The sequence below is a fragment of the Oryx dammah genome, unplaced genomic scaffold (assembly GCF_014754425.2).
Source record: "Oryx dammah isolate SB20612 unplaced genomic scaffold, SCBI_Odam_1.1 HiC_scaffold_24, whole genome shotgun sequence".
Taxonomy (NCBI): Eukaryota; Metazoa; Chordata; class Mammalia; order Artiodactyla; family Bovidae; genus Oryx; species Oryx dammah.
This window is the reverse complement of record NW_024070208.1, coordinates 47,505,714-47,521,446: the sequence shown is the minus strand read 5'-3', so window position 1 is coordinate 47,521,446 and position 15,733 is coordinate 47,505,714. Positions and strand designations below refer to the sequence as shown.

The following is a 15,733-nucleotide window of genomic DNA, read 5'->3' as shown; positions in this document are numbered from 1 at the left end:
TATTCTCAGGTGTCAACAGTAGAACACCAACATCCCAGCAACTCAGAATTTTGAAAGTAACATAAAAAATCTTCATGATAATGCAACTGATATGTTGATTATCACAGTAATAGTTTCTAGCCCTTGCTATAAAAGTGGAGAGTTACATTGTGATATCTGCTTGAAAAGACCACAAGAAAGCAATTTACAGCTTTTCTCCATTTTTTATAAAAATTTCCCTTTTACAAACAAACAAGGCAATTAGTTGAAACAATAATAACCTTGCACTTTGAAAAGCATCAGTGTTTTCCTCAGACAACATAATGTATTTCATAACAAAAACACAACTAAAAAGATTTTTTATTGAAAATAGAGGTGGAAAACGTAGGAAAAGTAGAGACAGATGTCTAATAGTAAAGGTAAAGATTCTGTACTAAAAGAAATCACTAAAAGATCACACTGTGATCACCACATCACAACTTAGTTACTGAGTGTAATCTTCAGTATTTATAATCACATTAAATGAAAAATGTCCCAATTCCACTTTTAGGACACAATGGGGAAAAAAAAAGGCTTAGCTATAAAATCATTTTTCCTAACCACTGGGACACAATGCTTTAAAAAACTGCTAAAAATGCTGAAAAGGCTTGTTCTACAATTCCAGAAACTTAAAAATTTAATATTTATTACATTTTCATAGTCCATAAACTTAGTCCATTAATCCTAGAATCTCAAGATCTACAGAAATTGAGAAGACAGGATGTTCTACAATGATAAGAAGAAAAATATTTTCATTCTAACTCAAATTATAGGACAGAAATAATTCCATTGTATTTTAAATACTTCCTAACATACACCCGGGAGAAATATCAATAACCTCAGATATGCAGATGATACCACCCTTATGGCAGAAAGTGAAGAGGAACTAAAAAGCCTCTTGATGAAAGTGGAAGTGGAGAGTGAAAAAACTGGCTTACAGCTCAACATTCAGAAAACAAAGATCATGGCATCTGATCCCATCACTTCATGGGAAATAGATGGGGAAACAGTGGAAACAGTGTCAGACTATTTTTTGGGGCTCCAAAATCACTGCAGATGGTGACTGCAGCCATGAAATTGAGACGCTTACTGGTTGGAAGAAAAGTTATGACCAACCTGGATAGCATGTTCAAAAGCAGAGACATTACTTTGCCGACTAAGGTCTGTCTAGTCAAGGCTATGGTTTTTCCTGTGGTCATGTATGGATGTGAGAGTTGGACTGTGAAGAAAGATGAGTGCCGAAGAATTGATGCTTTTGAACTGTGGTGTTGGAGAAGACTCTTGAGAGTCCCTTGGACTGCAAGGAGATCCAACCAGTCCATTCTGAAGGAGATCAGCCCTGGGATTTCTTTGGAGGGAATGATGCTAAAGCTGAAGCTCCAGTACTTTGGCCACCTCATGCGAAGAGTTGACTCACTGGAAAAGATTCTGATGCTGGGAGGGATTGGGGGCAGGAGGAGAAGGGGACAACAGAGGATGAGATGGGTGGATGGCATCACCAACTCGATGGACGTGAGTTTGAGTGAACTTCGGGAGCTGGTGATGGACAGGGAGGCCTGATGTGCTGCAATTCATGGGGTCTGACTGAGCGACTGAACTGAACATCAGAAAAAGGAATTCATACAAAACTCTGGAAAAAATTGCTAAATATCACCCTATATACCTATTTCTAAGAACCCATTATTCGAAATGAGTTCTTTTGTTATACAGTGAACTGGGTAGCTCACTTAGGTATGCTCATATCTGAGTTTCTATCCTTGCAACACCTAAGATTTTGCCTTAATAACCAATTGAAGTTAGAGATGGAAAACACAGTCTTTCTGTGCCTGACAATCATTTTTTACAAAAAAACAGCTTTATCAAGATGAAATTTTCTTCATATGTAATTTACAATACCATAAATCCCATCAGTTTAAACTTTACAATTCAATAGCTTTTAGTATATATAGAGTTGTACAACTATCACTATAATTTAGTTTTAGAATATTTTCATTACTCCTCCCCCTCAAAAAAAATTTGTACCCATTAGCATTACTCTCTTTCCTCCCTGTTTAGTCTGAGGGAGTCACTCATTTACTTTCTTCCTTTATTGATTTTTAAGGTATTTGCAGTTTAGTTAAGTTCAGTTGCTCAGTTGTGTCCAACTCTTTGCAACCCTATGCATTGCAGCATGCCAGGCTTCCTTGTCCATCACCAACTCCCGGAGCTTGCTCAAACTCATGTCCATTGAGTCAGTGATGCCACCCAACCATCTCATCCTCTGTTGACCCCTTCTCCCCTTGCCCTCAATCTTTCCCAGCATCAGGGTCTTTTCCAAAGAATCATTCTTCACATCAAGTGGCCAAAGTATTGGAATTGCGGCTTCAGCATCAGTCCTTTCAATGAATATTCAGGACTGATTTCCTTTAGGATGAACTGGTTGGATCTCCTTGCAGTCCAAGGGACTCTCAAGAGTCTTCTCCAACAAACACAGTTCAAAAGCGTCTTCAGTGCTCAGCTTTCTTTGTAAGTCCAACGCTCACATCCATAACATGACTACTGGAAAAACCATAGCTCTGGCTAGATGGACCTTTGTCAGCAAAGTAATGTCTCTGCTTCTTAATATGCTGTCTAGGTTGGTCATAGCTTTTCTTCTAAGGAGCAAGTGTCTTTTAATTTCATGGCTGGAGTCACCATTTGGAGCCCCCCAAAATAAAGTCTCTCAGTGTTTCCATTGCTTCCCCATCTATTTGCCATAAAGTGATGGGACTGGATGCCATCATCTTAGTTTTCTGAAATATTGAGTTTTAAGCCAGCTTTTTCACTCTCCTCTTTCACTCTCATCAAGAGGCTCTTTAGTTCTTCTTCACTTTCTGCCGTAAGGGTGGTGTCATGTTACTGATATTTCTCCCTGCAATCTTGATTCCAGCTTGTGCTTCTTCCAGCCCGGCATTTCACAAGATATACTCTGCATATAAGTTAAATAGTCAGGGTGACAATATACAGCCTTGACGTAAACCTTTCCTGATTTGGAACCAGTCTGTTGTTCCATGTCCAGTTCTAACCGTTCTTGGCCTGGATACAGATTTTTCAGGAGGCAGTTAAGGTGGTCTGGTATTCCCTACTCTTTAAGAATTTTCCTCAGTTTGTTGTTTATGCCTACTGTATACTCAATCCCCCAATGTAAAATATATCAAGTTCTCTAAAATCTGACTTTAAAATAAGATAGAGATCTTCTTTAAATAAAATAAGTCTTAATGATAATTTTGTTATGTTTACATTTTAAATCTGTTGACTCATCTTTGCAAACATCAGTATTACATATCATTAGCTGTGTCTTTTCATTAGGTTAATTAAAAACTTTGCAGTCATCTTCATTCATACTTTCATTCTCTTTTTCTCATCCTCCATACATGTTAAAATTAACTCTTTTATCTTTCTGTCTCCAACAGAACTCAGTATTAGAGTCTTTTTGACATGGCAATTTCTTAGTAAATGTATGTTCGTAGTACGGATCATATTTGTGTAGTGTTCAGTATAAAGAATACAATCAAACACTATTACATAGAAACAGTTATTGATGAGATTAAATGGAATAAAGAATGCACAAAAATAATGAGATGCAAAGGTCACCCATTACTAACATTTTCAAGCAGTTAATGACTTGAAGAGATCAAGTTTAATGATATTAAACAGCTCATTTGGTTTGGGTGCTTTTTGTTTTGTTTGGGAATTGCCTAATGCTCTTATGCAGATATGGTGTGATACCACTTATCAACGTAAAATACCACATAACACAAACCACCGAATTCAAGAAATTCTTGGTATGCTGGTGCTTAAGCCCTAACACCAAAGCTATCACTACTTTGAATTTCCCTGCTTTTGGTTGGAGGAGTCTGAGGGAGAAAAATCTACTCTAAATAGAAGGAAGGCATCTTACAATTTCTTGAAGTCACCCAGAAATGTGTTCTACAGTATTTCAATGGATATTTCATAGCACTATTTGATTGAGAAAACTTTTCTAAGAACTGATGCTGATGGGAACAACTGTGACTATTACTATGAATGCTAATATTGTTGTTTATGACCAATGTTTAGAAAATGAAAGCCACTATGGTACAATTGGTCTACAACTGACCCACTAATCATGCTTTAAAAAAATTCACTTCCAAGTCAGTAGTAAGGACAGGAGAACACATCTTCTCACAGATTACTAGAAATCACGTTACAGTTCTCAAATTGCCCTTAAGAGTCCTTGTTCTAGGGAAAAAAGAAAAAGAATATAGTATCAAGAATAAAAAAATACTATGAGATACTTTTTCTTCAAAAAATAAAATATTTAAGCACACAGAACACGCAGAAGAAACAATAAATAAAAATTTTCATCATTATAATACTTGCAGTTAAACTTTTTAAAAATGATAAAAAGAAAATTAGCAATTTTTTCCCTCTGGATCATGAATATTAATGACTGCAGAAAAGCAAGCTGAGTTGGAAGAAACATATTCATTAATTCAATAAAATAATCATGAACATTCTGTTTTAACAAACATTTATTAAAAACCTATCATCTACACAGATACTAGGATTTCACAATTTCTTCCTGGAGGAGCTAACTGAAGAAGATGGGCAAGTAAAAAAAAAATTATAGTAGTACATTAAATAATACAAAAGGCCACACTGAAGAATGAAAATTAACTAATGCAGTGACAAAGCAGAGAAACTGCATTCTGGGTAGAGGGAAAAACAGAAGTGAAGAATGATCTGCTGGAGAAAATTGAAAGCAGTATGGTATGGATTCGAGCTTCCCAAGTAGCTCAGCAGTAAAGAATCTGTTGCCACACATGAGAGGCAAGAGAAGCAAGTTCGATCCCTGGGTTGGGAAGATCCCCTGGAAGAGGGCATGGCAACCCACTCCAGTATTCTTGCCAGAAAAATATCATAGACAGAGGAGCTTGGCAGGCTACAGTCCATGAGGTCACAAAGAGCTGGACATGACTGGAGGGAGTGAGCATGCATATAAGACACTTTTTGTGCGACAGTGTGTGCATACAACATATATATGTATATATAAATATATCTCAGTGACAAAGAGTTGGACACGATTCAGCAATTAAACACACACACAAACACACAGACATATAATATTCCTGAGTACATGCTCAGTTTTTTCCCCCAATAGGGATTCATACGAAAAGTTTGGAGACTATTGTTCTAGGCCAGTTTTGTCCAACAGAATATAATACAAGCTACACATGCAATTTAAATTTTCTATTAGCTACATTAAAAAGGTACAAAGCCTTTACTTCATATCAAAAATTATCTCAAAGTGGATCAAAGACTTATATGAAAGAGTTAAAAGTATAAATTCTTAGAAGAAAACACAGAAGAAAATCTTCATGAACTTGGATCTGGGAAAAGATCCTCAGATATGGCACCAAAAGTACAAATGACAAAAGAAGATGCAAACTGGATGGAATTAAAATTAAAAAGTTTTGTGCTTCAAGACACCATCAAGAAAGTGAAAAGAGTGACTTCCTTGGTGGTCCAGTGGTTAAGAATCCGCCTGCCAATGCAGATGACATGGTTTCAATCCCTGGTCCAAGAAGATCCCACATGTCATGGAACAAATAAGCCCACATGCTACTACTATTGAAGCCTGTGAGCTCTAGGGCCTGTGTTGCACAACACAGAAGCTACCGCAATGAGAAGCCCGTGCACCACAGTGAAGAGTAGCCCCCATTTGGTGCAACTAGAGAAAGTCCATGCATAGCAACAAAGAGCCTGAGCAGCCAAAAATAAATAAGTTAAAAAAAACAAAGAGAGTAAGTGAAAAGGTAACCCACAGAATTGGCAAAAAAGATTTCAAAATACATATCTGGTAAGGGACTGAACTGTGGTGTTGGAGAAGACTCTTGAGAGTCCCTTGGACTGCAAGGAGATCCAACCAGTCCTTTCTGAAGGAGATCAGCCCTGGGATTTCTTTGGAAGGAATGATGGTAAAGCTGAAACTCCAGTACTTTGGCCACCTCATGTGAAGAGTTGACTCATTGGAAAAGACTCTGATGCTGGCAGGGATTGGGGGCAGGAGGAGAAGGGGACAACAGAGGATGAGGTGGCTGGATGGCATCACCAACTCGATGGACGGATGTGAGTTTGAGTGAACTCCGGGAGTTGGTGATGGACAGGGAGGCCTGGTGTGCTGCGATTCATGGGGTCACAAAGAGTCGGACACGACTGCACGACTGAACTGAACTGAACTGAAGGGACTTGGAGATACCAAGGGAAGATTTCATGCAAAGGTAGGCACCATAAAGGGCAGAAATGTAATGTACCTAACAGAAGCACGAGATATTAAGAAGAGGTGGCAAGAATACACAAAAGAACTATACAAAAAAGATCTTCATAACCCAGATAACCACGATGGTATGATCACTCACCTAGAGCCAGACATCCTGGTACACAAAGTCAAGTGGGCCTTAGGAAGCATCACTACAAGCAAAACCAGTGGAGGTGATGGAATTCCAGTTGAGCTGTTTCAAATCCTGAAAGATGATGCTGTGAAAGTGCTGTGATCAACATGCCAGCAAATTTGGAAAACTCGGCACTGGCCACAGGACTGGAAAAGGTCAGTTTTCATTCCAATCTCAAAGAAAGGCAATGACAAAGAATGTTCAAACTACTGCACAATTGTGCTCATCTCACAGGCAAGCAAAGTAATGCTCAAAATTCTCCAAGCTAGGCTTTAATAGTATGTGAACCAAGAATGTCCAGATGTTCAAGCCGGATTTAGAAAAGGTAGAGGAAAGAAAGAAAGAAGGAAAGTGAAGTATCTTAGTCGTGTCCGACTTTTTGTGAGCCCATGGACTGTAGCCCACCAGGCTTCTCCATCCATGGGATTTTCCAGGCAAGAATACTGGAGTGGGTTGCCATTTCCTTCTCCAGGGGATCTTCCCAACCCAGGGATTGAACCCAGGTCTCCCACATTGCAGGCAGATGCTTTACCCTCTGAACCACCAGGGAAGCCCCAGAAAAGGCAGAGGAACCAGAGATCATATTGCCAACATCCACTGGATCACAGAAAAAGCAAGAGAATTCCAGAAAAACCTCCACTTCTGCTTCATTGACTATGCTAAAGCCTTTGACTGTATGGATCACAACAAACTGTGGAAAATTCTTAAAAAGATGGCAATATTAGACCACCTTACCTTCCTCCTGAGAAACCTGTATGCAGGTCAAGAAGCAACAGTTAGAACTGGACACGGAACAATAGACTGACTTCAAATTGGGAAAGGAGTACATCAAGGCTGTATATTGTCACCCTGCTTATTTAACTTATATGCAGAGTATATCATGCGAAATGTCAGGCTGGAAGAAGTACAAGCTGGAATCAAGATTGCAGGGAGATATATCAATAACCTCAGATATGCAGATGACACCACCCTTATGGCAGAAAGTGAAGAGGAACTAAAGAACCTCTTGATGAAAGTGAAAAAGCTGGCTTAAAACTCAACATTCAAAAAATTAAGATCATGGCATTTGGTCCCATCACTTCATGGCCAATAGATGGGGAAACAATGGAAACAGTGAGACTTCATTTTCTTGGGCTCCAAAATCACTGCAGATGGTAACTCAAGCCATGAAATTAAAAGATGCTTGCTCCTTGGATGAAAAGCTATGAGCAACCTAGATAACATATTAAAAAGAAGAGACATTACTTTGCTGACAAAGGTCCGTCTATCCAAAGCTATGCGTTTTCCAGTAGTCATGTATGGATGTGAGAGTTGAACTATAAAGAAAGCTGAGCAACAAAGAATTGATGCTTTTGAATTCTGGTGTTGGAGTAGACTTCTGAGACTCCCTTGGACAGCAAGGAGATCAGACCAGTCAATGATAAAGGAAATCAGTCCTGAATATTCATTGGAAGGACTGATGCTGAAGCTCCAATACTTTGGCCACCTGATGTGAAGAGCTGACTCATTGGAAAAGACCCTGATGAAGGCAAGAGGAGAAGGGGATGACAGAGAAGGAGATGGTTGGATGGCATCACTGACTTGACGGACATGAGTTTGAGCAGGCTCCGAGAGTTGGTGATGGACAGGGAAGCCTGGCGCCCTGTAGTCCATGCTGTTGCAAAGAGTCGGTCCCTTACCTATATTATGTTGAGTTATGTTCCTTCTATGCCTACTTTCTGCAGAGGTTTTTTTAAATTATAAATGGGTGTTGAATTTTGTTGAAAGCTTTCTCTGCATCAATTGAGATGATCATATGGATTTCTCTTTTAATTTGTTAATATGGTGCAACACATTGATTAATTTGTATATATTAAAGAGTCCTTGCATCCCTGGATAACTTGCATCCCTGGATAAAGTGCACTTGATCATGATATACAATCTCTTTAATGTGTTGTTAGATTCTGTTTGCTAGAGCGTTGTTGTGGACTTTTGCATGTATGTTCACCAGTGATATTGGCCTGTAACTGTGTTTTTTTTGTGGTATCTTCATCTGATTTTGGTATCAGGGTGATGGTGGCCCTCGCAAAATGAGTTTGGGAGTTCTCCTTCCTCTGAAATTTTCTGGAAGACTTTGAGGATAAGTAATAGCTCTTCCCTAAACTTTTGGCCGAATTCACCTGTGACTGCTTTTATATTTCAACCTCCTAAATATTTAAATGTGGCATATTGCTGTGCTGAGTAGTTTGATGTTACGGGTGTGTTCTTTTAGAAATCTGGGATATTAGAAGTCAGAAGAAAGGATGTGATTTTAGCTTAAATGAAATTCAAGGCAAGACAAATGAACAATTGCTCAACTATGCTGAGTTTATGTCTCCTTAACTACAATGCACATATAATGAAAACAAGTCTTTATAGTGAGTTCTTTATAATGAGTAACCAGGGATACAGTCAGGAAAAATGACTCCTGCTAAAGTTTGGTTGGTAGGCTATTTATTTATTTAGTACTGAACTCCTCAAGAAAGCATTGCTTTTACAGGCTCTTTGTTGGGATACTACAGTAGGTACAGCATTCAATTCTTCTTTGTAATTACATAATTGCCATGTGATTTTTTTTACCTGCACCAAGATTAAATTTGACATGAACTAGAGACTAATACCACCAGAGTATAGTTTTGTATTTAAATTTTTAATTAAATTTTTACCTGTTATATGGTAAAATTAATTCCCATGGGTTATCTCTTAGCTTTCTTTAGCACCTCATGACTCCAAATAAAAGTTACCATTTTGGATGTGTCAATGGAAGTCAGTACTTCTGATTATCACACACAATTTCATAGAAGCATAGCCCAGCCAAAGTGAACATGGTTGACCCTCGCTCATATCTGAGTTATCAAAGCACAATGGGGGACTGATACTCTGTCTTGAGTCCTTCAATACCAGATACTTCACTTAGTATTACCAAAATTTAAATAACAAACTGTATATACTCAGGTACCTGCTAATTAGTTACATAGTCTGAAATAACATTTGGCTTTTTGATCTTTTGCAGTTTTAGAATGTCAGAGTTCTGTCTCTATTAGCATGGCATGAAGAAATGGTTCAAAAAAAGGGCACACAGGCCAGAATGATTTCAGCTTCAGGAGCATCAGGTTGCTCCCTGCACTGCCCACTTTCTTGGCAGTTACAGGGATTAATTTATTCTGATTACCTATAGTTGTATGTCTTTTTCTAGTTTTTCTGTAGGGTTAAACTTTCAAGTTGATTAGCAGCAGCTTTTTAAAGGACTATTCGTAAAACCAACCCAAATGAAATAAGCACAACTTTTCTCTAAGGACAAAAATGAGAACTCACATATGTGAGAATAAAGGAGAGGAAAACAAAATTACTTTATGCTCAGAAGTCTGCTAGAGAAAAAGAAAAGCTCCCTCTGTGTTATTTTTACCTTTATTATAAAGATTAGTCTACTGTGAAAGTTTCAACTTAAAGCTCTTTATAAAACTAGACAGAAACTAAAACAAAGGTCAGTAGTATGCAGTAAATCTTGCAATTTGAAAGGTTTAAAAACCTTCAGAAAAGTCTCCACATTCAGGTCTGCCAAAACAAACAGAGATGCACACACTAGGACCACGTTAGTGCCTGGGTGTTGCCCATTTAGTGTTACAAGTTAAAGAGCATAACCAAAACATGTAACCAGAAAATCTTGTTTGCTATTTTCAAAACAATCATGACCGAAACAAAAACATTACTTCAGATTTTCAAGTTTAGTCAAGTCAAGAAGAGCTTATTTTATTTTAATCTGCTTTAATTGTCTAAGCCCATTTAACTTTCCATGACTTTGGCCCAGAAAGCTTAATACAATATTTAGTTATTGCTCATATCTCTCTTGAAAATTCAAAGTGGGAGCAACCTTATTTAACAACTGTAATGCGTTTAGGATACATTTCTGGAATTTATTTTTCAAACTAATTTTGAAAAGTTAGTTTTGTTACTTATTTATGGGAAACTGGCATTATGGTCTATGTCTTAAGAAACTGACTTATATCAAAGAATGTGAATCTCAAAACTAGTTTCATGTCCAGGGGTTGTTTCTGCTAATTACTTCAAGAGGGTCTCATTACAATAAAACAAAATTGTTTTAAAGGAAAATTCAAACTATGCCTCACCAGCATTTTTGGAACACTGGCCTTATCTCTAAAATCAATGCTTTGATCAATTTATTTTAAGGAACATTAACTAACATAACAAACTTCACTTGAACACCTACCTACTTGATGCCAGGCATTCACTGTGATGAACTTCGCATCCATTTTCTCATTTTAATTTCATAATATGCCTTAAGTGGCAATAGGCAACTAGTGAAAATTTTCAGTGACTGCCGATTTACTAATGGCAATATGGCACTCAAAAACAGAAGGCCTACAAACTAAAGTTTTGAATAACCATTAAAATTTATCTATTTGAAGAATATCCAATGATATAAGAAAATGTTCAGGGTAAAATTAGAAGACAAAAAGTTAAACTTCTAAGTTACATACAGTAACATCATAAATATGTAGAAAAATATATCTATCTATATACATTTTTGAATGGTTATCTTTGGATAGCAGGATTACTGGTAATTTTACCAATTTTCTAAAATAAACATGTATTATTTTTATAATCAGAAACCCCCTCCAATTAAGTGCTACCCTGAAATACCTGAATTGGTTGTTGAATATCTGTTGTTGTTAAGTGCCTAAGTTGTGTCTGACTCTTTTGCAACCCCTTGGAATGTGGCTTGCCAGGCTCCTCTGTTCATGGGATTTCCCAGGCAAGAACACTGGAGAGGGTTGCCACTTCCTTCTCCAGAGGATCTTCCCTATCCAGGGATTGAACTTGTGTCTCCTGCTTTGTTAGATGGATTCTTTACCACTGAGCCACCAGGGAAATGGTTGTTGAATATATGAGATTTCAAATCAAACACTGTATGAATGGGGTATATTGTATAGCAGATGTGAAACAAGCTCCTTTGAAATTTCAATACACTTTGTTATGGGTTGATGTATAATGGAAACTTTGTTATGCAAATATTCCATGGGCCATTCTGTTATTTTATAAGTCACCTTAAGCTTCCATTGTTTTAATTTTAAATGTGATGAATTAAATATAAATTTTCTAGATTATATTGTTTTCATCTTTTTTCTTTTTGGATTGGAGGATAATTGCTTTACAATGTTGTATTGGTTTTTGCCATACAACAATCTTAAATAAATTAAACCTAAAGCACAAAGCCATTTACTTCTTTACAAATATCCATTAGGAAATCAAATAAGGACTTTGCAAACTTCAGAAATGCATCAGATCCTCAAAAGGGATTTTCTTTGCCACGGGTCAACTTTGTGTGTACAGTAGGTACTCAACAAAAGTTGTTGAATGAATGGAAAAAGGAATGCATAAATGTCCTCTTTGGCTATCCAGACTTACTTTCCCTTCACTCCATTTAGATGACCTGAGAAGCACTTCCTCAAAATAACCCTCTGGTTCATCATGAGAAGAATGCCTGGCACCAGCTGGTAGGAGGTATTAATAGCATGCCCATTAGGCACTTGTTCAAGGCACATAGATAGCTCAGTGATAAAATCTTTAGAAATATTTGGACAGACAGTTAAGATTATGCAGAACATGAATCAGTTGTGGTTCCTTATATTTTCAGTCTAAATATTAAGAAATCAACATCTATTTTGGAAATTCAAAAAAAAAATTAAGGTAATAGTAATAATTGCTTTCAATTTTAGAATAACTCAGCATTTGGGGCTACCAAAAGAAACCTTACAAGAGAAAATTTCTTTTTTCTTGTGAACAAGATGCATTTGAAGGAACTGGATGCTAAAATTATGGACTTTTTCCTTCAAATTTCAATTTTTAGCGTTTTACCAATCATTTGCCACTGATAAAAAAAAGTTGCTTGCCCATACAATCACTTTTCTATTTTTCCCTTGGCAATATAATCCTCAAATACAGAGATACCCTGAAAACGACAAATTATCCTAGGTCATCCTTAGTGAACTTGGAGGGACTCGAGGAAGAATGTGAATGGAATGGGATTATACCCAATTTTTCAAATAATACATAATTTAGAAATACTTGCATCTTCACTAAACAGAATTAACCATTCCAGCTACAATTTGTTATCTAGTAGTCAACTATCCTTGATCTATTTAGTGTAACTAGTAGGAAACACAAGTTCTAAGCATCTTTTTGTTACCTCTCATAAAACGACCTATATTTTACATCACTTTTGATAGCCATAAAGACATGTTATCTTCTGAGCCAAAGCTTCTATAAAAGTGTTAGAGTTAAGATTAATTGTTTTTCTTACTTAGTATGTAATGTCTCTAAATGTTTAAATCAAGTCATATAAAAATAACAGATAAACAAGCAGCTTTGAATCCTCAAATACTTAGATGAAGAGACAATTCTGCTAGCTATCTCACACCATGCTGGGTAGAGACAATGGAGAATAAACAAGAATAAGATGTACTTGCTGACCTTGAGGATCTTTCCATCTGGCTGGGGAAGCAATATGGAAATGAGAGCTAGCAAGATAAAGACGAATGCTTGTTGTGTGGTTACATGGAAAATAGATGTTTATAGGCAGGGAAATATACTACCATCATTTTGGGTAGAGAGACAAATAAGGCTGGAGAAGCAGAGCTACATGGAAGGGCTCAGAAGTCTGATAGAAACATTTAGATTTGTTATGGTAGCAAATGGGAATCTTTTTGCAAAGCAGGATGAATTTAGGTGGGAGAAAGCAGGTCAACTAGAAAACCAATTAATATAGGTACAATTTTCTCTTGGTATACTTTAAACAAATAGCATTTCACAAAATAACAGGTGGATCTTCTAAAAATTTTCTTGGTCTTCATAAAGTCTTTTATATTTTCAGTCACAATATATTTGCTGGGCTTTCCTGATGGCTCAGCAGTGGAAGAATCTTCCTGCAATGTAGGAGGCATAGGAGGCACGGTTTTGATCCCTGGGTCGGGAAGACCCCCTGGCGGAGGAAATGGCAACTCATTCCAGTATTCCTGCCTGGAGAATCCCATGGAAAGAGGATCCTGGTGGGCTATAGTCAATGGGGTCACAGAGAGTCAGACTCGACTGAGTGACCAGTGCATATATGCTAGCTCTCTCTCTTTCTCTCAATCTTTTTCTCTCTCTCTTTCAAGTGTAAGTCAAGGAATGTACACAGGTGAATATGAAACAAGGGAAAAAAGGAAACACAATTCATTAATTTTAACCTGAAAAAATTTAAATGCTGCCATTATCATTGAATCCAATTCGAGGAAAATTCTAATGTACACTTACAGTCTACTTAAAAATACATGAAAGGCATGATTATTACTATATTATGTTTCATGAACAATGTAATATTTATGCATAAGAAGAAATACAGTAACTTTATTTTGTCACTCCACTTAGTACATTATCAAAAAGCAGAATGTAATTACATTTAGCTTGACTAGATAAGTAAACAAATATATATTGATCTTACCTTTGCTTTAGTCGTCTTTTGGCTGTTGTGGGAACATTAGCACCATAGCCATAGGAAAAAAGAACCCTTTCGGCTTCAACTTCATCTTCAACTGGAAAATAATAAGTATACACTGTGAAATTATTTCTTCTTAAAAAGCATGGCAGAAGTGAAAATAAAAGAAGTCATAATAATGAATTAGTGAACATAAGAACACTTATATGCATAATCTCAAACAGGCCATTTGTAAGTAGCAGCATATTTCATAAAGTGTCTGCTTGCTTGGTGTTGTCCCATCTATTGCTTCAAAGTGTAAGGGAATGCATCATATGACACATTAAGTTGTCTTGTTATAAAACACAATAATACAGACTGTTTATTCTGAGATTCAAAGGCTTTTTCCATGAAATGTTTCTTAACGTAATTATGAAAAAGTAAAGATAACCTCAATCTCATCACTTCTCTTCTTGATAAAAGAAATGACTATTTTTAATTAGAAAAGATGTTCATTATTTTATCAGAAGATAAAGTTATCTAACTTGTTATCAAGTTATCCTAACTTGCAATAATGAAATTATGCATTTAAGTCGGCTACTCTGTAAAGAAAACGTACAGTCGAAGAACCTATTGATGACTTTTTTTTAATTACAAAAAATTTAGCAACAACATTTACTTCTAAATTTTGTTATTGTCACACACTCCCCAAAAGAAATTTTAACCAACAGGTTAACATTTTATGGGTAAAAAGTTTAAATGCAATGACAATTTTACTGGAAGTTGAGATGAAAAAACATTTAATCAAAGGCCATAAAAACTAAAGGTTTACAGCTCAGTTTAAAGCAGTCAATGACATATAACAATTTTTATAACATTATTCATTGATAACCATTATTTTAATGTCCAAAAGAGAAACCTACTTTCAGAAGTGTTTCAAGTTTAAAACAAAGCCAGCGATTTTACATTAGTAAGGAAGTTACTTGCAGGCCTATCACTGTAATATGTCTTTTTGTTGTTTGATCCTGCTGTGGTACAGTAAACATTTTAGAATATTTGTAAGTGTTTTCCTTCAATTTTGACTCTATTTTTCACACTGAACCAAGATCAGTTTTCAGAGGTCAGAGTGTTAATTATGATGGACATGTGGAAGCGAGAGATGCATGGTGCCATGACCAGTCGTGTTATCAGCTATCGCTGCTCAGATCCAAGTTGACTTCATCTCTATCAGAGCTAGAGCTGGCATTAGATACCCGTCTGACTCTTGTCTGTCTTATATAGTTCTAAGTTCAGAAGAGAGAGGAGTAAATTTAGCTAACATCTCAAAAACTCATCAGATACTGATGGACAACTTAAATTTGAGTTTAATACTTAGTTGATTATTAACTTATCGTATAATTATTCTAGTGATGATTTAATTAAAGAAGCAATATACTATACAACATGTAAATGGTACTAAAGACATATGAATGTGTCTTAGAAGCACAACTAATATCTGAGTACTACCATTTTCCCCATGCTACAGGCATAAAGAAGGTATGGGGAGAATGACATTTACAGAGAAGTTGCAGGAAGGAACTGTAATGTGTAAAGGCACAGAGCTGAGAAGTTTTAGTATTAATAATTGTGAGGAAAGTGGCTACAATTAGTCTGAAGAACAATGGTAGTAGTCTTGTTTGCTAGGCTAAAGAGTCTGGATTTTATTCTATAGACAACAAGATAACAAAAAGTTAAAAGTCATTAGAACAGGTAAGTGACATGACCAATAGAT

At 36.5% G+C, this 15,733-nt stretch overlaps 1 protein-coding gene across 3 annotated transcripts in view; it reads right to left on the bottom strand.

Annotated features, from left to right (window-relative positions):
* PIBF1 (progesterone immunomodulatory binding factor 1) overlaps nucleotides 1-15,733 on the bottom strand; it is a 231,424-nt gene that overhangs the window by 73,606 nt on the left and 142,085 nt on the right. For all 3 annotated transcript variants that reach the window (XR_005725642.1, XM_040266864.1, XM_040266865.1), the window contains one exon: nucleotides 13,990-14,080. Coding sequence is in view for 2 of the 3 variants with exons in the window: in XM_040266864.1 (XP_040122798.1) it covers nucleotides 13,990-14,080 (91 nt within the window). In the remaining variant the exon portion in view is untranslated. The remainder of the gene's footprint in view (nucleotides 1-13,989; nucleotides 14,081-15,733) is intronic.